Here is a 23,023-nt window from a genome sequence, read left to right as displayed (position 1 = left end):
TCTGTCCACTCTGGATTAAGTGCATAAAATAACCAGTCATCAAAGATTAAAATGAAGTTAGATAAACAGAAAAAGGAAAAGGAAAGGAAAGAAGTAACACTGGCTTTAGAACACAGTCAAGCAAAGATTTTCAGTAAAATCTATATGCATTTTAGCCAAAGTGTCATTTATTTTCTAAGTATCTTTTTCAGCTCTGTGGATGTCTTTGCACTTCCTGATTCTGACTGAAGCAGAAACGTAGTTAATGAGGAGAGATGCTTCTCAGAACACCTCACAACCACTTCACCAAATGAATGATCAGCTTTCAAACTTTTGGGCAAATGTCCCAAATGAAATGCTATTAGTGGTTGCAAGTCACTAGTAACATTTGATGCCCAGAACAGAGCTGGCAGCATACTCTAAAACCTTTGCTGCTCCCAAGAAATACATTCATCATAACATTCCCCTATGGCTGCGAGGCCATGAGATTTTATATGCCACTTGCTTAACTCAAGTCATAATCAATGCTCTCTGGGGTTTTATGAGCAGTAAAATTTAGACTGTCAATTATCAAGACTGCTTAAAACCCCTAGAACCAGCAGATGGGAAGGAACACAGAATTGTGAGCCAGGAACTGAATAAGCAGTAAAGACAAAGATGCAAAGGTAGGCTAGATAGAGGCAAGCCCCTCATCTCTTGATATATGAAGCAGTAGCTTGCCTGGTGCTAATTCTTGACTCCCAATTGGGACCGTATATTTGGATGATACAGAGAAGCATGCTAGGAACACGTTTATGGTCAGATCAAACCCATTTAACAGCAACAGCTCACCTGGTACATGAATATATGCAGTCATGTACTGTCACCTTCTACAGTGGAAATGTGGCTCTGGTCTATAGCTATAGCTTAAAAAAACATGCAGATGAGGCTTGTTCTTGAGTTGTGATCAAAGCCAGTTTGGAACCTGGTCAACCCAGCTGAGGAGGCCAAAGCCACTAAAGCAGTATATCAATCCCATTCACAACATCTCAGCAATAAGGCCAAGCAGGAGCTGTGTTTGTCAGTAGGCGAATACACCATTCACATCACCTGTTTCTGTGTACCAGGAAACTCATCTGGCTGTGCAAGGAATCATCCCCCTAGTTTGGATGGCAAGATGGGCTGGCTTGTATATGCATGCATGAATGTATGAGAGAGAACACATGTCCTACTTCTTCAAGCAAATAGAAAACATCAGGGTTGTTTTTTGAAACACAGGTTGGCTCATCACCAAAAAAAACCAAAAGAGGTTTCACATAGCATAAAACAGGCAGTAAGGTGGCTCTTAGAACCTTGTCACACCCCCTAGGGATGAAGACAAACTCATAGCTATCAAAACCTGTGATGAAAGCAAACTTTGATGGGAGAAAAATCACTGCAGCATGCTAAAATTATTCTTTTTTACGAAACTGATTATAGCAGCAGCTTAGGGGACCCATCACAAGAATGGTATTGCTATACTAGGCAAAAAGGAACACAGTCTCTCCCCTAACATGATAAAATGGGAGTTTGCAAAGTGGGCATCTTGCTTCCTCAGAGGCTGCAGAATCCAGCCTAGGGGGCAGATGGGGCCGCCCATCCCCATAGAGCCCTCTAACAGAGTAAAGTCAGCAGGGCAAGCAGCAGGCAGGCCCAACCAACATTGGTGTGACCTCAGCTTCAGCATGCCCTTTGGAGGGGCAGCAGCTGTGACAGCCTCCCTCTGGGCCCAAAGAGCTTTAAGAGAAAAGAAAGCTTCAACCAATGTCCATTTGTCTCCACACTCCATTCCCAGTGACACCATCTCTAGTTTTGTCTGCTTCCATCACTGTGTCTATGAACTGGAGTAAAAAGGATTATAGAGTCAGGGAGGGCTGTCATAAGTGAAACAATCCCACCTCTGAACTATCCTTTGCTCCTGCTGTGTTCCAGGGCCCCTCTTAGCAGCCAGAGGTGAAAGGCTCCATATATAATTTTTAACCTCCTGGGCAATCAGTAAATAAATGAAAACTTTCCTCTTGAAGGAAATTACTGTTTTCAGCAACTGGAAAAGCATGTTTCTAGAGAAGGAAGCCAGGCTGATGGCTTCTACAAAACCACATACTGTCCATTCACTCACCATCCCTTAGCCCTTGCTCATTCCTCAGATCTGCAAATGCAAATTATTCTGCACACACCTACATGCACACACACACTTCAATCACAGCCTGGTGGACAATGAGACAGGAAACAGTCTGAAAGGATCCATACGGGGCCCACGCCAGAGATCTTTAGTAGGTGGGTACAGCTCAGTCCAGATATTGAGGGATCTCCAAAGAGCTCTCCAGAGCCAAAACACTGCTGCATCTTTCTGAGCTCACTTCTGCCCCACATAGCTCATACTGAAGGAGCAAGAAGACCTACAAGCCTTCCAAGAAAACATATGGGACAGATGGGGAAGGAATGTGTCCTCTACTGGCAATATGGTGGAAGAATATATGCGGAGGAACTGGAGAAGGTCCATGAGGAAGGAAGTTAATTGACACTGTTGTCAAAGATTTCACTAAGAAAAGCCACTTGTTTGGCTTCTCCCAAGGGCTGGGAGAGTGGGCCTGGGTCAGAAGTGTCAGCCCCAGGGAAGTAGGGGACTTTGGCAGGCTGGTCTAGAAGAAGTCTGAGACACATGAGACAGGAGCTGAGACACAATGCAGGGGCCATTACGTGGAGGCAACCCGTGCAGAGGTAATCTCAATGTCTCAGAAAATATTGACAAAAGAATTAACCGCAGTTATTGACAGAAAGGGTCAGAATTTAGATTAATGAGAGAGCTCTCCCATCATTTCATGTAAATGTTTCTGTGGCCAGAGCCCAAAGTCACAACTAGACTACCCCAGGCATCTGCAAAGAGGAGCCCTGTGAGGCTCTGGCAAAAAAAAATAACTGATTCTAACAGGGGAGGGGAAGATAAAAAATTTCACTGGTTGCTGAGCAAACCCAGCTGCAGAGAGTCACAGGGAGAGGCAAGCAGGGCTGTTACAGGGTCCACACTTGTAGGAGCCCCACCTCATGCTTCCCTGCAGCAGGAGCCCTGTCCCACTGCCCAGCTCTACCTACCTTGAGGGGTGACTGCCTGGAAAGGAACCTGCAGGGCTCAGCTGCAGCCGTGCACCTAAAGAGCCCTGGGCGGAGGCGTACCCCACCTGCAGCCTCCCACTCGCCCACCATGGGGCCTTGGTCAGGAGATGCTCCCCTTGTACCCACGGTGATGTGACACACTGTCACCCATGAGAGAAATCCCTTATGGAGCTGGCTTCACATCAACTGTGGGTAGGAGGTGGATGCTAGAGATGGGGGTGGGAAGCAAACACCAGGTGTGCCTGAAGGGTTGGGGTGGGTTTGGGACATGAGTTGTTCAAAGCCTAGCAGCTACCCACCTCTTCAGCCCCTCACTCCACAAATTGAAATCACTGAATTAAAGCATTAAGTCCAAATAGGACCATGGCTTTGGGAAAGTAACCTCTCAGAGTCAGAGAGCAGAAATCTTCCTGCTCTGGAGAGCGATAAACACACAGGCTGGGGGCTATTAACACATTCAAAGTGGAGAGCCCCTTTCCTGCTTCCCCCTCCGCAACTTGCCATGAGAGCTGTCAGCAACAGCAGCAGCGAGAGCAGGTTTGATTTGTCTGGCAGAGTTGTTTCATTAGCAATTTGGAGCCGTGCCGTGCAGAAAGCAGCATTGTTCTCAGATGTTCGAATATCAATCTGCATAATGAAACAGGTGATAGGAGCTCTTCGCATTCAGGCAGCCGAGATTGGAGGGGATTCAGGGATGAGGGGAAGGGGTTATGTCTAATTGGCCACCATTAATTTGATGGGAAATTTTTTCAATATATTGTCTACTACCAAATGGTTCCTACAGAAAAGCACATCTGCACTTATTTATCTGACTGATGTAGGCCCTGTTTACACTGTAAAGTGTTTGCCAATAGCTCTGAAAACAGTTTCCCAAGCTCAGCAATCTCTCACAACAAAAAGGCTCTTTTTTATCAGTTGATCTACTTTTACTCTGCTTTTAAAAAAAAAATTAATCCCCTGCTGGATAACATAATGAGCTAGCAAAAGTTGGTGTGTGTGTGCTTGTACGTGTGTAGTGCCTTACCCTTACTCAGCTTCTCCAGGAGGGGTCCTTTCACATTTTAAGGCCCAGACCACCAGTTTAAATTTTCTTCCACGGGATGGCCCACAGCTCTGACCCACCAAAATAAGGTCCAGAGGTTCAGCTCCTCTGTTAGGTGCAAGTCCAAAACAGCTTGAGCCCATGTTAGATACTCTGGGTTTGGTATATCTGACCAGGTGTTAAGTACCAAGCTGAGATGCCTCAGGGGATTTCTCCCTGGAAGCAGGTCTCTCATAGCCCCTGTGTTAGACTTGCCAGCACCTGGACGTATTTTGGATACTCTGGTGCACCTAAATTGGCTCTAAACATCTACATTTGCACAACTGAGTCTAGCCACTGGACCATTTGGCCCCCAGGACAGCTTCTCCCACCAAAAGTACAGGGAGCCCGCCACTATGGGTAGCAGAAAGCCCAAAGTGCCCATCACTTTCTTGAACTTGCCCATCAGGGCATCAGTCACAACCTTTTGTGCAGGCACCTATAAGCAGCACTCTGCTTGCTCTTTCGGCAGTCATAAAACCAGCAGATGTCTGCTGTGGCACAGGCCAAGTATCTCTGAAAAAGATGGCACTTATTAGTGAGCTGCAATGTAAGATTTAGTGACAACAGGATAGAAAAGCAAAGTCCATGCTCAAGTGCATAATTTTAGCACAACCTCTCTGCACTGCCCAAACTTCCTTGATTGTCCCATTGTGCTGTGGTTCAGCTGCATGTCACTGCAGTCAGCTTGCACCTTTCTTCATTGCCTGAGAATCTAGTCAGGCTGTTTGCACAGGAGCTTCACCCAGAAGCTTTTTAAAATTAAAAGGTGGGTTAGTGGTTTTCAGGTCTAACTCCGAGTTAGCTCTATGTCTACACTTAAATCTTGATAGACTACGCATGTCAACAGCAACATGTCTTGCTCTAGGTGCCTTGCTTTTGCATCCTCTGTTTCAGCCAGGAAATCAACTCCTTTGCAGCTAAGGGATGACTCTCAAAGAAAGGAGGCTTGTGCTTTTCATACTCCCAAAATATGTCATTTTTGTCCCCCAAGCTGCACTATGAACAATGCCACAGAATCACAAACCTGGATCTGGCCCTGAGAAGATGTCTCCTCTGCCCCTCTCTCTCCAGTGGGTCTCTCCTAGATGTCACCATTCCTGACAGCTCTTCATTCAGCCTGCTGTGGAAGATGGCTGGTGCTGGAGACTTCCCCATTCCCTGCACAACCTATGCTGGGGCTTTACTATTAGAAAGTTCTTCCAAGTGTCTTAACTAAAGCCTTCCTGCTGCAATCCAGCTGAAATATTTTCTGTTATCTTCACCATGAACAGGGAATCTGAATACTCTCTTTCTGTCTAAAGGTGTATTTATGTTTTTGAGGACCATTGAGCTGTTGTTTCTTCTTGCATTGAGGCTAAAGAGGCCCAGTTTCCTCAGTCTTTCTTTGCAAACTGTATTATCTAGACCTCCAACCATTCTTGCTGCTGTCCTTTGGCTGTATCCAGTAGGTCCTTCCTTGACTTGCCTTTGTTTGGTGGACATGCTCTCTACCTCCACTGTACCAAGAATAATCTGATCAGGATCCCAAGATGCTGAAAGAACATCGCACAAAAAAAGCTCGCAGCAAGACAATAAAAGCGTTGCTAGTGAGAGTTAATGCCAATTATTACTCTCCTCAGTGCCTCTCTATGTTATATCCTTTTCCCTCTGTCCTTTAGTCTTGTCATCTGCAGCTTGCAAGCTTTTCAAAGCTGTAATTCTGTCCTGAATTTCATTCAGGTGCTGACCAGTTTGTTTCTGGAATGTCAATCATAACTGCCAGCACTATTTTCAGGGTTTTTACTGTATTCTTTTCTGTATCCAGCTTTATTGTGTACATAGGCACATCCACACAACTGTGCCCCATCACCCATCCTGGTAGAAGAAGGTTCTCTACAGAGGATTCTGTAGATAACCTTCTCTAGAAAGAATTCTCTACAGATTCCCAGTGTGTACTCAGTCGGTATGTTGGTGCAGGGCACTTTTACATTGCTACAACAGTATCCCTGCTAGGAGTGTGCCAGCCCAACAGCATAGGGAGAAAATCATACTGCAAATCTCAGTCGTAGCACTGGTATAATAATCTGTGAGGAGAGCAGACTGAAGAGGCAGTGCTGCTCATTCCTCTATTACTCATTAATATCTTGTACAGATACTTCTCAAGCTTCGCTCCTAAAGGATCCCTCTCCCCTCTGCACAGTCACCTAGCTTTGACATTACAGACATCTTTTGCTCCCAAGGTGGAACTCACAGCCATTTCCAAGTGACTACAAGTTTTCAGATCCTGCTTTTACCCTAGCTAAGATTTCTTCTCTTTTTCTGCATTCCCTCACAAATAACACCCTCCACCTCCTCAGCAGTGTCTGGGACTCCTCATAGCTCACAATCCAGTTGCCACATCACCTCTTCCTGATTGTTGGGCCCAGTCACAGAAATCACCCCTAAGACTGTAGTGGCAAAACCCGTTTCTTGTCTTCACCAGTCAAACAATACATGCCTTGATTTATAAACAAAAACAAAAACCCAACCAAACAAAAAAACGAATGAACAGCATGAAATTTAATATAAGTTAGTTTTGGGAGAGCATAAAAATACCTTGTGCTGCCTCAGACTTTGACTTTGCGGTTTATCTTATTATTCAATACCCAGTGATGTTTCAAATTCTCTGGTCTTGCTTTGCATAGTGCTTTCACCCATTAATTCCTCTAGAGAAGTCTGAGAAAGGAGTTATCTGTTAGTGCCACTGACTGCAGCAAAGTTGGCAAAGAATTAGATTAAAGTCATTTTTAAAGGAAAACATAGGGTGGGTCCGACCCACAAACAAGAAGAAAAGTATCTATGAATGTCTGGTGGTGAAAAAGGGACATGTGTGGGTCAGGAAAGGGAACAGAGCAACCTAGGGACAATGCAGAGCTGGGGGGGGCAGGTGAAAGCAAAAGAAAGGAGTTCAAATATAGCAACCTTAAAAATAGTTGCCCTTGTAAAATAACTGAGATGAGAGCAGACATCCAATTGGTGGAAGAAGCCACCATCACATGCAGTTATTACCAAAACAATGCACACAGTAAGACTGTGCTACCTCTTTACAAGCTGGAATGCTATGTGTAGACCTGCTCTGTGCCACTTCTGCACAGAGCAAAAGACTGCAAACCTCGAGCAGCATAGCGTTGCCCCAAACAGGTGGCATTTCATGGGTCCCGTATCTTCCATAGCCAGACTTACATGTGCATGCTGGGACCACACTGATTTTCTGCTGACCCAGGCATTACAGATACACCAGACCTCTGAGGCCACTCCAGGATAAGACCATCACATGAGGACAGAGTCCACCACCCACCACCAACAAACCAGGTGTCTTCTGTGTCTGCCAAGTGTGTGTGTGAGCATTATGCAGACTCTGTGCAGCTTCTCCACCCAAAAGGTAACACTAAGGCTTTAAAACTTCCTCAGGACACAGCTGGCAGACTATAGGCTCCAAGTCAGTCACACTATTAGGTATCTATCAAGCTCGACCAGAGAATAACATCTGTAGTGGAATAACTGTGCTTCACTACTGAGAGATGAAAGCTCCTTGCCCAGCCCTAATATTAGTAGGTGTGGTATCAGATAAGCACAATCATATCTGTGGCAACTGAGTGAGCTATGGGATCTTAGCCACAGTGTACTTAACTTTTGCTTGCATGTATGTGGAGGATGGATGCGTCTCTTTATCCTAGCATCAAATCATGCCATGTATTCCACCCCTGGAAGTCAGCTTCCTTGGAAGCTAAACACAACAGGGCAAAAGGCACCTACTGAATAATCACAGGCAAGCATAAAACAGAAATTAGTGAGGCAGAAAGATGCTGGTTGGTACACTCATGTTAGTATCATTGGAAGTGTTCATTAAGAGAGAGAAAATTAACTAATGAAAAAGACCTTGGGAGGAGAGGTGGCAGCTGAGTACTGAGGAGTTTGAAATCTGCTTTGTTTGCACATGAGACTGCTGGTTAACAAATTATGAAACATTCTGAGAAATTCAGGTGATGTGGTTTGGTCGAAGAGTGATTCCACTTCTCATCCATTTTCACTAAGAAAGGCAGATCAAAGCCTCCTGTATTCTGAGCACTAATAATAGCGCGCCTGCTTCAGCACCTTGTATGTGGGTACCAACCACTGGGCAGTAGGGCAAAACCCTGCACAAGTCTGGCAAACCTCCCAAAGACTTCACTGGGGCCAGAATTTTCATCCAAGTAATTAGAAAATTAGTCATCACATAGTGAAATATCTTAAGCACCTCTGCAGGCATGGAGGCAAAGCAAAAAGCAGGGCACTCAAGGCAGGGCAGCTGGGGCATCCCAACACCATTCCAGAGGTGGGAGATAATGTCTTCCTTTAGCCTTCAGCGGAAAGCTGCATCTTATCTGCAAGTGGACGACAGCAGGGGAATGAAAGCCGTATCACTACTTTTTGAGTCCTGCAGCACTGGAGCGGGTACACCTGAAGGAAGCAAGACTTCTGGGCCACCAAGACTCAGGGGAAATTTAACCTTGAATAGCCAAAGTCCTGGGGGAAGCAGGGCTCCTTTACACCAGGTGAAGATACAATCTGCCAAATATTCATCAAGTATATGTATGTACATATAACTTCAAATGTCACAGACACTAGCCATAAGTAATGAAGGGGTGGAGGGGGGAACAAGACACACCAACTGCTGTATTTTTTTTAATCCTGTAGGTCACATCCTCCCATCTCCTCCCCACCAGCAATTCGGTCCTGAGCATTCAGATGAAGGAGGCCAGCTCTCATCTCTCAGGCTGCCAAATCCTGGTGGCAGGGCCATTGTCTTTTATTTGACTGCAGAGTGCCAAGTACATTTATGGCATCATATAAATAATAAATAAAAATATTCATTGCTTCCCTCTCCACTGACTTATACTGACGTGAGAAGCAGGACAATCCTTTGCTCCCCCTCTCCCTCCCCGCCTTACGTAACTCTCCAAAGATGGCTTTTTCCAGACTGCCAAACAATTAGCACAGAAGTGACCAAATTCGCCCAGAGCTTCCAAAGGGTTAACTCCAAGAGCTGGTTAAAAGGAAGATGAAAAGAAGGAGTCAGCGGTGGCCAAGGCCTGGGGAAGGCCAGGACGGCACGGCAGCAGGAATGCAAAAGCTGCACGCTAAGGACCATGACACAACCCCATCGCCGACATCCCTCATTCAGCAACTCCCACCAGCCAGCAGAGCCCAACGGGTTGTGTTTCTCCCTTTTCAGCAAGGATGAATTAAGCCTATGGTCTGACTCTGAGTATCCCCTCCCCTTGTATCTTACCTGCTTAAGTTCCCAATTAAACTGCATTTTAACTGGCACTAATCCTGGAGGGTCCCATTACAAGATTTTACTGCCATTAAATCCCTCCAGATCAACAGAAAAGAGAGAATCCTGAGAGACTGAGTCAAGGCTAAAGCATACCGCAGCCTCCTTGCTGCTCGGCACTACGCAGCACTGAGCTTGAAAAAAGAGGGAGAATGAGAAAGAAAGCAGGACTGAAGCAGGGGGAGAAAAAGCATGCTTGAAAATCCCCTGACTTTAAACATTTATAGCTTTAAAACTACAGAATCACTTTTTAGCACACAGGCACAGAGGTTTGGCATGATTTTTATGCTTTCTGAGATCCTTGGAACAATCCAAAGAGTGCAGAATGACTAAATCTACAGTAAATGTACCCATCTACAACTGTAAAAAATTCTCTGAAATCATATTTATGTACACAATAAATTTAAGTCACTAGTTAGAAAGATCTATTACTAATATATGATATGCTGTAGCTATTTTAATAGCTATTTATTAATATGAAGACTTCAGCATAATATGTAATTACACAGAAATATACTGCACTATATAGTATTTGTAAATAGCTCATATTATACTAACTGATGATTTACAAAGAGGTGCAGAGAAATCATCAGATTTTAAGGCATAAGATTTCAGACTATCAGAGCTCTGAGATTTTCTACACTTCACTATGAACCAATGTTTGTTATATTAAGCACTAGTCAGTGCCACTAACGTTATATATAAAGGTCATACTTAAGCAAAAGCCTGAACACAGTTCAACTTATTTACAGGAAGATGTCCCCCCAGAGAAGCACTGTGGAAAGAACTTCAGCTCTACCCCACAATGCAAGGTTTGGGGGTTTGGAGACTTCATCTTTTTTTTTTGTTTTGTTTTGTTTTGGGTTTTTTTTGTCAAGTAAAGTGCATCGGACTCTACACATTTTTAAAAAGGTTCTGATTTATCACAAGAAGACAGAGTTGGAAGTGGCTTGGTCTTACTTCTGTCTAACTCATAACTCCACAAAGGTCTCCTGACAATAAAAATCATACTGCTCTTGAAAGGACTGCGTATTTTCTGCTTTGGACACCGCCACATAAAAATTCCTTTGTATTGTGCAGAAATATGTGAAAGTACCCCAAATGTCTGTTGATAGTAAATGTGCAACCCTGTGGAAGATTTGTACTGCCTCCAAGCCATCCGATTAGACAATCTTCCCCTTACAGACCTTACAAGGTACAAGACTGAGCCCCACTTTTTGTCCCCTTGGAATCATACCCGCAGACATACCCGCTCTGTGTTTTTCCTAGAGTTCTTCAGAACAGTTACTTGTTGTACAAAAGCTGCAAGCTCAGAAAAGCATTTAACTTCAATCATGTGAATAATAGCCCATTGACTTTAATGTCAGCACTCATGAGCGCAAAGTTAAGCACATGCTTAAGTGTTCTGCCTATCTGGGATCCTTGTATAATTTAGATTTAATGTGCCGCAGAGTACAATGTGGGAAATAATTCATTTTTCAGTTTCACGGCCAAGCATCTATTATTGCAGAAATACAGCAGATCCTTTTTTCGCAGGTCTTCCAGAGAGACTTTTTGCTTTGTATCAACCTGAAATGTTTCATTCACCTCAGAATAATGTGTGTTGTTTTGTCTTCCAATTATGTCCTTCTGTCCCTTTCCTTTGTTACAGAAAAAATCTTTATTTTCCTTTTTTTTTAAAATGTAGGTCAATTTTATGAGTAGTGCCTTTAGAAAATGACAAGTCAAAAATACGTCAGAAATATCAAACAAAGTATTTTGTATGCTGAAATGAGCTACTTTGGCAAATATCAGAATTTCCCTCTGCCTTCTTATGCTCACCTCAGATTTTCTTTCAGTAAAAATATTGGCCAGTTTTCACTCTCAAACTTAATTTTTTTGAAAAAAAGAGAATATCTGTTGAAAAAAATAGCTGACCTATGCATAGAAACAGGACCTTTGTCTCAACATTTCATTTACATCTTAAAAAGCAAATAAGTCAAATACGTGTGAAATTTCAGCAATCTATATTAATTTGCAGGCATGCAGAAATCCATTTCTCTCCCTTTTAAGTCAATTACAAAATTACCGTTTTGATACTTTATTAGCTTCTTTGGCATTTCCAACTAATTTATAGGCATGGATACTATTTTATTATTATTATTATTAACCTACTGCATTCTAAATTATTTTATTTAAACGCCCTGCTGGCTGTCCACATTTGCTTTTATTCTATTACTACTGTATATGAATGGAAATTATGTATAGCTATTAGATTATTTCACACATTAGTTCATTTTATATAATCTTTCCTTTATTTATTGCCTTCGTTAGGCTGAAATACCGCAGGCACTTGTTTCTCTAATGTGTCTGAAGCTCTCCCGTTATTGGAAATTGGGTTATACCTCCTGATTACAGTCAGATGAAATCCAGACCCGGGAGCTGACTGCAGTATTCTCTGACAGGCTGTCTTACCAGCAGGGCTTTCATAGGGGGTCGAGGCCATAGCAGCCCCCCACATGGACCCCAGACAGCTGCAGCCCAGCAGCACACGCAAGGATGCTCTGTCTGGGCTCACTGTCACTGCCACTGAAGGGCACAGCTCCGGCCAGGATCCTGACCCAGCCAGCATGGCTCTGCCCCTGCCAGGACCACATCCAGCTGGCTCCATTGAACAAGGTGGGCCAGCAGAGGCAGTGGGTGCTGGCTTGGCATCTGTGCAGGAGCACAGCGGTTCAGCATGCCACAAGCACAGAGAGCTGGAAGGGGGATGCTGTCAGCACAGCTCTTCGCCTGCAGGATGCAAGGGACTAGTGCTGCTCCCAGTGAGCAGCAGGTTTATCCTCCCTCAAACTGCCCACGGCTGCACCAGTGTTAAGAGCTGCCGCTTGATGCATGATTTAGCAGCTGCAAGGGTTAACACTGGGGAATTGACACCCACTGTGAGGTGGGTTCCTGGGTGAGCTCTGGCACCAGTTTTGGGGCAGATGAGCACGAAGGGGTGGCACTCAGCAGAGTGAGCATCACCTGGGCCAGAGAGTGGCAGAGGTCACTAAGCTCAGTACAGGGAGCCTCCAGCCACCCTCAGTCCAATGTACTACCCTGGCACAAAGGTATCTGTTCCAGACCAGCTCAGACAGGCCTGCTCAAGCATCGACACAGCAGAGCAGGGACATGACGTTAGTCACTGTCTTGCATGTCGTTAGGAAGTAAATGCTGGGGCATAGCCAAGACACCGTCCAAGTCCTTAGCTGGGGTGTTTCAGCCCACTTTTCTGGGGAATTGGCAGGTTGGCAGCCATAGACACCTCTCAAAGCAGCTCTTCCCAGGCAAGGCTCAAGGAAGAGGGCCCAAGGAGACCCTCAGGGTGGCTGTTGCAGGGTGTAGCCAGCCTGACCTTGACAAGCATTCCCCAGCCAGGCACGGTAACGGATTTTGTGAGTGCATATGGTATTTTGGCTGCTGTACAGTGCCAGTGGGACACATTCCCTAGGTAGTGCCATGCTACAAAGACGTTTGCAAGCAGATCTGGGTCTAGGCAAGCAGAAACAATATCCCTTAAAATAACTAGCCCTTTGCCTGTCGGCTTGGATTACATCCTCCACTGACTCCTTGTGCTGGACACAGCTGCCCTTGCCAGCTGATGTAGCAGGCCAGGAGGTTGATCTACCTCACTTCTGTTGTGGACACCAGATCACACATTGGAGATAAAAGAGACTGGAAGCCACCTGGAATTGGTCAGTGACCACATCCTTTGAAAGTCTGATCCAGCTAATTTAAGGAGGCAGGAAAAGGAAGGAACAGCCCACCTCCATCTCTCCTGCATGTGGCCGCACCCTGCATCCTGGCCAAGCAGTGCATTGACAGGGATGAGTGAATTGCAAGCAGTATGCAGGCTTTAGAAGAGGGAAAAGAGGAGATTCAGAAGACTGAATTGCTCCCAAACCCAGGCATCTTGAAGCAGCACGACAGATGCCTGGATGGCGCTCTCAAATTCTGTAGGCTCTCTGTACATCTGGAGAGTGGAAATCGATGAGCCCAGTAGATCAAGCTCATGCACTCACACCTTTTGGATGGAGGTATTCCCACCTGTCTTTATTCTCCAGAGACAGCAGTTGGCCTTCAGTTTTTATCAGCCAATTTTCATCTGATTCCAGACGCTCTGGCACATCACAATTTTATCCAAATGTTGCGTTTGCACCAGGAGCTGTGTTTGAGGCATACCACGACAATCTGACTATGCATTGTAGCCTTTCTCTTCCCCAAGAAACAAAGCATATGTGCTTTAGGATAGCAAAAGCAACTGCAGGTATGTTGGCAAAGAAAAGGAGAAGAAAATGACCTCAATCAAATACACACAGACAGCCCTAAAATGAAATTGACTAAAATACACCCAGAGACCTGTATCCAAAGGCTCTGTGAAGCTCCAGGAATTACTGCTTTCAATTGATATTTCATGCACATATCTCTGCAGGTATGAAGAATATCTTGAAAAACATGAGAATGAAAGCGTGTCTCTCTCCATGAGCCTAGGCACAGCCTGAAACAATAGATCACAGGTATGAACTATCCCATTTAGCTCAGACAGTTGAAAACCTAATGATGACAAACTAATGTTAACGCTGATAGGGCTGGCTGGTTTTGAGCAGTGTCTTTCAGTCTGAGGGAGTCCACAGCTTCTAAGGAGTCTCCTCAGCAACCTCCACCTGGCAGAAAAGCATCCTCCCCACCACCCCCTCCTCAACACAGCACAATGCAAATGTGGAGACAGCATGAAACATATCAAGGTTGAAATTAAAAAAAATAACAGGAGCACTTCTTCATGGATTGTATTATTCTGTGTCATACATAATTTCAGGAAAAAAACAACAAAAGGGAAAAAAAACCTCTTAAAAATTAATCCACCACAGAATTTCCAGCCTGTTGCACAGGACACTGTATACACAGTGGGGCTGGCCACGATTTATTTCTAGACTATCATGGGAAACATGAAAGACAGTAACTATAACCAGTCTGGCAGTAGCAAACCAACACTTGCAGTCCTCTTCTTGCTGCTATCCCTGATAGCAGTGTGTGCGACCTATTGCTGTTTGGTTGCCCTACAATGGCATGACCCCTTAAGCAGCCTCAGTGGTTGAGTAACAAATTCAGAATGGGCAATCGAGCCTCACAACATTCAATTTCTTGTGAGTAACCTCGCCACAAAACAAAAATAAAGCAGTGTGCAATGCTTCAGACCCTCATGAACCAAAGAGTGCTACCCTGCATGCATGAGCAATCCCCTCAAAATCCTCAGTGTGCAGAGCCAGCAAAAGCAAATGCTCTGTGAGGACAAAATGCAGTGCATGTAAACAAGGCAGTGAAACACACTGAACAGGAAATGATTTCTTGTGCTAAGCTTTCACAGGCCTTGAAAAGTGACAGTATAACTTCAAATGCAAGCAATAGTAAATCATCAAAGCTGCACTGATTTACTCCCATGGGCAAAATTTGTCCCCAGAATAAACTAACAGATCATATCTGCTAGCCTAATGGCTAGTGTTTCCTCACAGACAAATTATTTCATCCTGAAAAAACCAAGTTACCGCCATTATACACAGCATCTCCAAAGCTCCATTAATTCATTTCTTGCTGACATTCAAGGTGTGGTTTGGGATCATGCAAGCAAGCACAGTTCAGCTCTGTTTCTAATTCATTTCTGAAGTGCTTAAAACATGTAAAAATGCACTGAATACCAATGAAGAGCAGTTGTGTTATTTAAACGAGGGACTAAAGCTATGATGTGACTCTGAAAAAAGCTGAACACTTTCCCATTAAAAGCAAAGAAGAGAAGGTAAAGCAGCCTTTTCTCTTGAAAACGCTGCTTTGGGGGTTTGGTGGATCCATTACCTTTTTGTCGCTCAAGCCAGACACCTGGTCCACGTATTCCTCTTGGATCATGAAGGCAGCCAGGTTGGCAGTGTAGCTAGCCAGAAAGATGACAGCGAAGAAGGCCCACACTGAAACCATGATCTTGCTAGTGGTACCCTTGGGATTCTGCACTGGCACAGAGTTGTTGAACACCAGCCCCCACAGCAACCAGATAGCTTTGCCAATGGTGAAAGAGGGACCTCCTGGCTCTAGAGTGATTGAGAAACATGATTTCACAGTCAGCATCTTAGAGTAAGTGGTCTGCATTTCTATTCACATATGCATCTTGACTTCAGAGTTAAGAGCAGCATCTGTTCACACATGTGAGATGAACGTCCACAGCTGCGCTCCCCAGTGTTCATGACACCATATCCCAGCAAAGTGTAATGCTGAAAAATGATTTTTCTAAAATGTCCTCAGGCTTCCATATTTATTCTGTCTCAAAGATTTCCGCTAAAGCCTTATACAAGGGCTTTTTTTTGTGTCTGACTGGAGTATCTAAAAGACCAAACATTCCATTTCAGATCAAGTGTTGTCACCAGAAATAGTTTGCTCAGAAAAACTCTATCCTTGTTGCTAACTATTCAACAGTGATGTTGTCCTTGAACTCCCAGCATACACCTGTGCAAAACGTGGCCTTCACTGTACTTGTACAGGTGCAAGGAAGAGCATCATCTGAAATAACAGGGCTCTACAAATACCTCTGCAAGAGGGTTTCATTACCCAGTCTGTTGAAGACACACAAGCCAGAGAAGAACACAGCTCCCTCTTCCCATGTTCTGTTACTAAGGGACATAACAGTGACATATACTCTGGTCTATCTCAGGAAAATCAGCAGTTCTGCCTTAGACAGTCCAGGAGCAGATCCAATGTTTTAAAGCTACTATTTCCCCCTTATTCACTTTTCAGTGTGGAAGATCACTCATATCCCAAAAGCCATGTGTCCTCATGAAGGTCTGAAAACTTGTGAAATGTTGCTGGTCTCCCAGCAGTCTCAGATCCCCAGCATATGGTGGTTCCATTAGCGGGAATCCAAATCAAAATTTGCTCAACTTAAGCACAAGAGGAGCTGTCAGGAAGACTGCAGATGCAATTACTCCAAGGATCCTGCTTCAGACACCGAGAAGTCCCTCTTAGGATGACAACCCTGTGGCACAGTTCAAGGGTCTGTCACTTTCCCAGTGGTGACAACCTGGCTCTGCAACCTTTTGGGTTAGCATCCCATGTTTTATCTCCTCCTTTGGGTAGGCTGACTGGTGCCTAGTGCTGCTGCCTGTCGTTAAGGTTGGCTCCAGTAAAGGAACAAAAGGGAGGAAAGTTTTGACACCTTAAGCCCCTGAGCATGGAATAGCATAGATGTTCTTGAAAACACTGTGTTATTCAAATAAAACTGAAAGGTGCAAGGGACTCATTTTGCACCCTGGGAACTGCACACCAAGTTCAAAGCAGAATCATCATCTGGCAAAACTGGAGCCTTTAGATGCCAGGGAGACAAAGTTGTTATAAGAAACATGGTTTGGCAGTCCTTTTCTTTTTACGTGCAGGAGTGGTAGCTTTATATCCCTCTCTATCTAATGAGCCCTAAGACATGCAGGTGTAATGCCTGAAAAACATCAGTGGGAACTGTAAGGTGTAAGGAAATCTTGAGACGTTTCCCCCTAAAGCCTTCCCCTCTCCACTGATCATCCCACATGCTTTCACAGTTACTTTGTCAGCCACAAACCGAGCAATGTGAACCTCCAATCCAAACCAGGGACCCGGAATCCTTCTAAGCTCTCCAACTTTAAGTGCCCCAACAACAACCCAACATCATTTAGGGGATAGATCAGGGCACGCCCACCTGATCCTGGAGAGAAAATCCTGGTGTCTGTAAACAGAAAATGCAGGTGTGGGAGGCAGGGGTATACTGACACAGACTAGTCTGAATGCAGTCAAAGTAATGTTAGCCAGAGCATTCATTAGCAAACAAGCATTGTAGTCTCTGCAGCTGATTTCTACATCCTCAAGTTACATCTGTCAGGGATAATATCTGCCTGATCATGTAGTACTGTTCATGAGTACTCAGAAATATTGATACTTGCAGCTGCAGTTCAGCTAACTTAACTGTACAACTGCACACCTGTACTAAGAACTGCTTCCACTTCCACATCTGTGTTAATACGTCTCACGAGACTCACAGGTTGAATAGTATTTACTTGTGTCCAAAGATCCATGTGTTTATGATCAGTTGCCACAAAGGCCCTCCACAGCTCCATGTTGAGAGAGAAGTTCTACACTTCCCCATGTACGTGGTTCTGCCTTCATTCTCATTAACATTTTTTTTTCACTCCTTTCTAATTTGGTGGCTTAAGTTCACTCAGAGCACTAGATTTGGGAGCAACTGAGTGCATTTTCCAATAACTGTCTCTCTTCCACTATTCTGAAAAGACCAAGAAGCCTAGGAGGATTTGAAGGCCTGATTCATCAGGGGGTGAAGATATAGAGCTGACAGAAGGCTCAACTTGCTAATTGTCTTCATGCCAATAAGGCAAAAAAGGCTGTCTGTCCATCCTCTCTTTAACTCATCAGGCTGTCTTCTGAAGATCAGAACCACAGATATCAATCATTCCTGTTGCCCTTGCAAAATAATCCATCACCTACTCTTAAGAAAGTGAGCTTCTCGCTTTCTCAGTTGGCCTTAGAAAGCCAGAGAGCCAAGTAGGGGACGCACATGCCCAGGTGAAAAATGTGGAGTCTGGAGGACATAGCACTATGCTGGGGGGCCAGCAGAGCAACTTGCTCTCCAGGGCAACGTGGCACTGAAGGATGAATTGACAGCACTGAGCCCTCTGATTGCCTCAGAGAGCACAGCAGCATAGGCACTGCCAGCACCAGCTACCAGGACCCATTTCCCCTCAATGAGAAATGAGTTGGAGCTGGTGCATTCTTTAGAGATGAAAGGCAATATAGCTCCATCGCCTGAGCCAAGCAAATTATCCATTATACGCATCTGCTCTCTTCAGAGCCTTTTTTCCACTTCCATCCCTGCCCTCTTTAGTCTAAATGCACAGCTCAGGGTGGGCTAGATCCGTAGCATGTTCAAGGCAAAGGAAATGCCCCAACAAAGAAGCAGGTACTGGAAGTGAGAGAGGATCATGGCAAGGAGGGACTCCCCTTACCTCTGCCATCAGCAAGGCACCGATTATAGCCCACAGGGCTGAAGTACTCAAAGACGAAGACAGCCACCGCAGAGATGATAAGCAGCATCACAAACATCATCACCCATACGTCAGCACTGAAAGGCTCTGGAGAGAAAGAGAAAACCATGGTGAAAGACCTGATACAACACCTCACCCCTCCCTCACCTCCTTTGCTCTCCAGAGCACCCCAATGAGAGTGTGGGGCAAACTGGGCTAGGGAAAAACAGAAGTTACAACAAAGCCTTTGACCCAGGTTTGGAAAACTTCTTGAATTGGGAGAAGTGTAGTTTCCGTCTCTATAATGACTGCATTCCTTCTTACTGTTACTTTTGTGACACATGGCTCCATCTGGACCTACAAGCAGCCATTGTTGCATGCATTGATAAAATAAAATGCATTGATAAAAGATTGTTCCCAGGAAGTCCTCCAGCACCATCTGGAGAGAGTGAGGAAAATCAAACAGAACTGGCAGAGTTTCAGATAAGCATCCAACTTTCAAGATACTATTGAGCCAAAGAGCATCTCCAAATTTCTGAGGTTCAGCCATAATGATAGTAGTTTTTCAGCTATTCCATTCCTGTAGCAATGGGAACACTGGCTCATTCTAGAAATGTTAGTGTTCATATTCCACAAGTGTTTAATCTCTCCTAGGTTTTCTCCTTGTCCAAGCCTGAACAGATAAAGATGAGTCTGAATCAGATCAAAGAAACTTAGAACTTTTCTCTAGACTATAACAAATAATGTTAAATTGCAATTTAAAATTTTGGAGTTAACTTTATCATTTCTTTTACATAGCCCAGCAATATTGGTGGGCTTGGCTAAAGGCAAAAACTCCTGAAGAGTGAGTAGTCATGAAACTCGTACTTAGAGTGGTTTGGAAAAATTTCTTTACTCATATAAAGTTGTTTCTGTTTGTAAATGTTCTCAGGATGCTGGCAGAGATTGACAGTAATTATATAACACATATACTGTGTTTGATGCATCATAAAGCATTTTATAAAGCCCAATAGTAGACTCTAGGAAGGCATGGATGTCTTGGGGAAATGCAGTATCATTTCTGCATGCTCTGATCACCCTCCACCACCAAAGGACAGCAGAAATCACTTTATTGGATGACACTGTCAACACAGAACAGATGGCTCAGCTCTTCTTGAAAAGCTCTATGAGATCTCTAACTTCTACCAGTTGCTCTGTCAAGGGAGGGTCAAGTTAATACCTTCTTTACAAATAATGTCCCTCAAATTGCAACAATTTATTGCTAATTTTTATCACTAACTACTATGGCATACCAGCTATAAGGCTTGAATCAATTTTCTTCTGGCTTACACTCTTTGAACGTGCTATTAGTTGAGTCACTGAGAAACCACGAGCTGCAGAGTAGGTGACAGCTCTGAGTGAGCCCATTCTTTGCTGGGATTAGGCATACAATTGCCGAGAAATGCCTTGGAACTCCTAGGCAGTGCCTGTTCGAATTTGCCTGGATTTTGCTTGCTTGGGATTTAGAACTAAAGCATCACAGTTTATTTTTATATACCTATCCCTCAGGTACTCCCCAAAAGAGACTTTCAGGCTAAGAATCACAAACAACCTTCACCTAATTTTTTATGAACACTGGGTGAAGTTTTAATTTTAGATAAAAATGATACCTAAGAAGGCAGAAGGTGAGACAGTTCCATTGCTACGTGACACCATGACACTGATTCCCGTCTCAATGAAGGGCACAGAGAAATCGACCACTTCTGAACGCTCCTCATTAATGGTGAGGGATCCCACAGCCATATAGGCCCGTTTGGTGACAACCTAGAGGAAGGAAAGGAAGAGATCACGCACAGACCCAAGGCACCTCTCAAGCACCACAGCCAATCCCCTTCTCAACTTTCTGCCTTCCTACATCATACTTTTACTCCTGTAATCCCATTCCCTGTATTGTTCCTATCATCTCTCCTTTATAATCTTTCATCAGGACACATTCTTCTTTCAGGAAATCTTTAGACATTAATCTTCCCCTCAAAGCTGGTATGTGTATAAAAAATAAATCCACATAGGTCTTAGGATAAACACATCATCCACTGAGAAGATGTCTTATCTCATTTTTCTGTCCTTGCTTTCTCCTCCTCCTAACACTGCAAAGTCTTATTTCATTCTTAATGTACCTTATATATGATCTAAGCATAATCTAGATTGCAGCCTCTCTGGTGCATGGATATTACCCTCCTTCTTTGACTGTGACAGCCAAATTTGTGACACTACAGAGAATAATAATTAATCATCAAGCAGGAAAGGTAGTCATGGTCAGAGTGTCAGAGCAGATTAATTCACCCAGTGCCCAGAAAGGATCCAGGCCAATCATTTCTATAGAGGCACCTCTGTCCCTTCCCCAGAAAGGGATCCAATAATGACGGGAGACCAGACTTCACCTATGCCACCCAGCCCAGGGATAAAGCCTGCCATGCCCCCCCTTTGCTACTGACCTCTCCAATCATTCCATTCCATGTCCCATTGATCTTTTTCCCATGCTTGCCATTAGTCACCAAGTAGAGGTCATAGGTGAACTTGACAGACTTTGAGATTTTCTTGAGGATGTCAATGCAGAACCCCTTGCAACATTTCTTCATGTAATCTGGCTCCTCATCAGTTTTGTTCCTGAACCATCACAACAATAATGGGTTAAAAGACTCGGGAAATCTCCCTTAATTCCCTTCTGTTGTCAGTATGCACTCCCCCTCCCAGATGTGGAGAATTTATCTTGTGCTATCTGTACTGGAGGGTGAAGGGACACACTACAATGATTTGCCCAATGGGGCCAGTCATGAATGGACACAAGGCAGGCTGAGCAAACAGAGGTGACTTTTCTAAAAATTATTATCAGGGTATGATGGTATTGGCCCAACAGACTGTCTATAATCTGCTAAGAAGGGACAGCCCAATAGGAGGAGAAAAACCTAGGGGTGCATACTCAGTCACTATGCGTTTTTGGCAAGGGACCGTGTTCCTCATGCAGGTGCCACTTAGGGGGTCCACATTCTCCACAATGACGAATGGTGCCTCTTCCAAGGTCACGATACTCAGGTGATCATCCTCACGTTCCTCAGAGTCAGGATACAGCTCAAAGCGGGGCCACACGTAATACTTCATCTGCAACTTTTTTTCCTTCCATTTCCCCACCTGTGGAGACACAAACCACAGAAGATAGACGTCTAGCTGCCCCAACCCTCTACATCAACCACATCTCCCACAGACCTGGGCAGGAGAACCACTCTGGAGTACCCAGGCTCGTGGCTCATGTAAGATGAGGACATTTCTGGCTCCGAGTAAGTGGGTTCAAACCATGGTGGAGAACAAGAAAGATGTTTGAGTTGTCTCATCTCTCTGATGGTCTTACCCTCAGGGACAGTGAGTGGATGACCAGAGAGGTACCATCACCATGGTCAAACAGACATAATGTCTTTCAACTTTCTCAGACAAACAACAGCAACAGAGACTGTCTTGAAATGCTGACTTCAGCCTACTAGCCACAATAAAAATGGGCTTGTTTCCTGCTAAAAAAAGAGAAGTATATACAAATGCTGAAATAAAATGTCATTGTGAAACAGAAAAATTGAAGTACTTCACGTGAAAAAGTCAGAACTTCTTTATTTTTTCAAAATTTTGTCTTCTTTTGTTTTCAGTGCAATTCATCAAATATATAATTCATTTTAACTGAAGTTGATTTTGTCAGCATATAACTCCTTCTTCCAGAAAAAGATTGCCCATTCCTAGTCAGTCAGGACTGAGTTCTTCCAAGAGACCAGCAACTGAAAAGGGAGATGTTCTGCATTTTCAGGAGTGTCTTCACAGGAGAAGAACATAGAGGTACCTGCTAACAGTAGTTCTCACTATACCCTGCTAAAGGCTTACTGAAACACCTGCTTTTGTCCTTTCACATACCCTAGCTGGAAACAAGGAATTGTTCTGTGTTTCTGACACATGAAAAATAAAAACAATGAGCGTCTATGATTTTTTAATGTTGCTATTTTTCCATAAGGATATATTGCAATTTTATATCTTTTCATTTTCCATTTCTTAAGCAAACAGAGAACATATCTTCAGTGGCCAGAAAAGAGACCGTTCCTTGCAAAAATTCCAGGAAAAAAAAAAACCCTGAACATCTACTACACTTTCAACTATCAAAGTCTCACCTTTGTTTTCAATTTCCCCCATCCCAGTTGACACTAATTAGCACCTTGGCTGGCAGCTGAAGCTGAGAGGGCAAGAAACTAACTGGGCTTTAGAAGGAACTTTCCTGCATGATCCTCAAAGAAAGCCCTCCAGGCCAGGGCTGAGACACGTTGACTTGGTGGCAGAGGCAGCGTGGGTGTGTGGGAAGCTTGCATGACTGCTCTTAGCCATGTACCCGCTTGGTGGGTAAACAGAAAAGCTTCATTC

At 44.2% G+C, this 23,023-nt stretch overlaps 1 protein-coding gene across 1 annotated transcript in view; it reads right to left on the bottom strand.

Annotated features, from left to right (window-relative positions):
• GRIN2B (glutamate ionotropic receptor NMDA type subunit 2B) overlaps nucleotides 1–23,023 on the bottom strand; it is a 211,265-nt gene that overhangs the window by 10,931 nt on the left and 177,311 nt on the right. The window contains exons 5-9 of the mRNA XM_075079039.1: nucleotides 21,555–21,763; nucleotides 21,070–21,241; nucleotides 20,245–20,398; nucleotides 18,578–18,703; nucleotides 15,399–15,628 (exon numbers count right to left, since the gene is read on the bottom strand). Of these exons, the coding sequence (XP_074935140.1) occupies nucleotides 15,399–15,628; nucleotides 18,578–18,703; nucleotides 20,245–20,398; nucleotides 21,070–21,241; nucleotides 21,555–21,763 (891 nt within the window). The remainder of the gene's footprint in view (nucleotides 1–15,398; nucleotides 15,629–18,577; nucleotides 18,704–20,244; nucleotides 20,399–21,069; nucleotides 21,242–21,554; nucleotides 21,764–23,023) is intronic.

The sequence above is a fragment of the Phalacrocorax aristotelis genome, chromosome 1 (genome assembly GCF_949628215.1).
Source record: "Phalacrocorax aristotelis chromosome 1, bGulAri2.1, whole genome shotgun sequence".
Lineage (NCBI taxonomy): Eukaryota > Metazoa > Chordata > Aves > Suliformes > Phalacrocoracidae > Phalacrocorax > Phalacrocorax aristotelis.
Note: the sequence above shows the minus strand (reverse complement) of the source record. Positions and strands in the feature narration are given on the sequence as shown.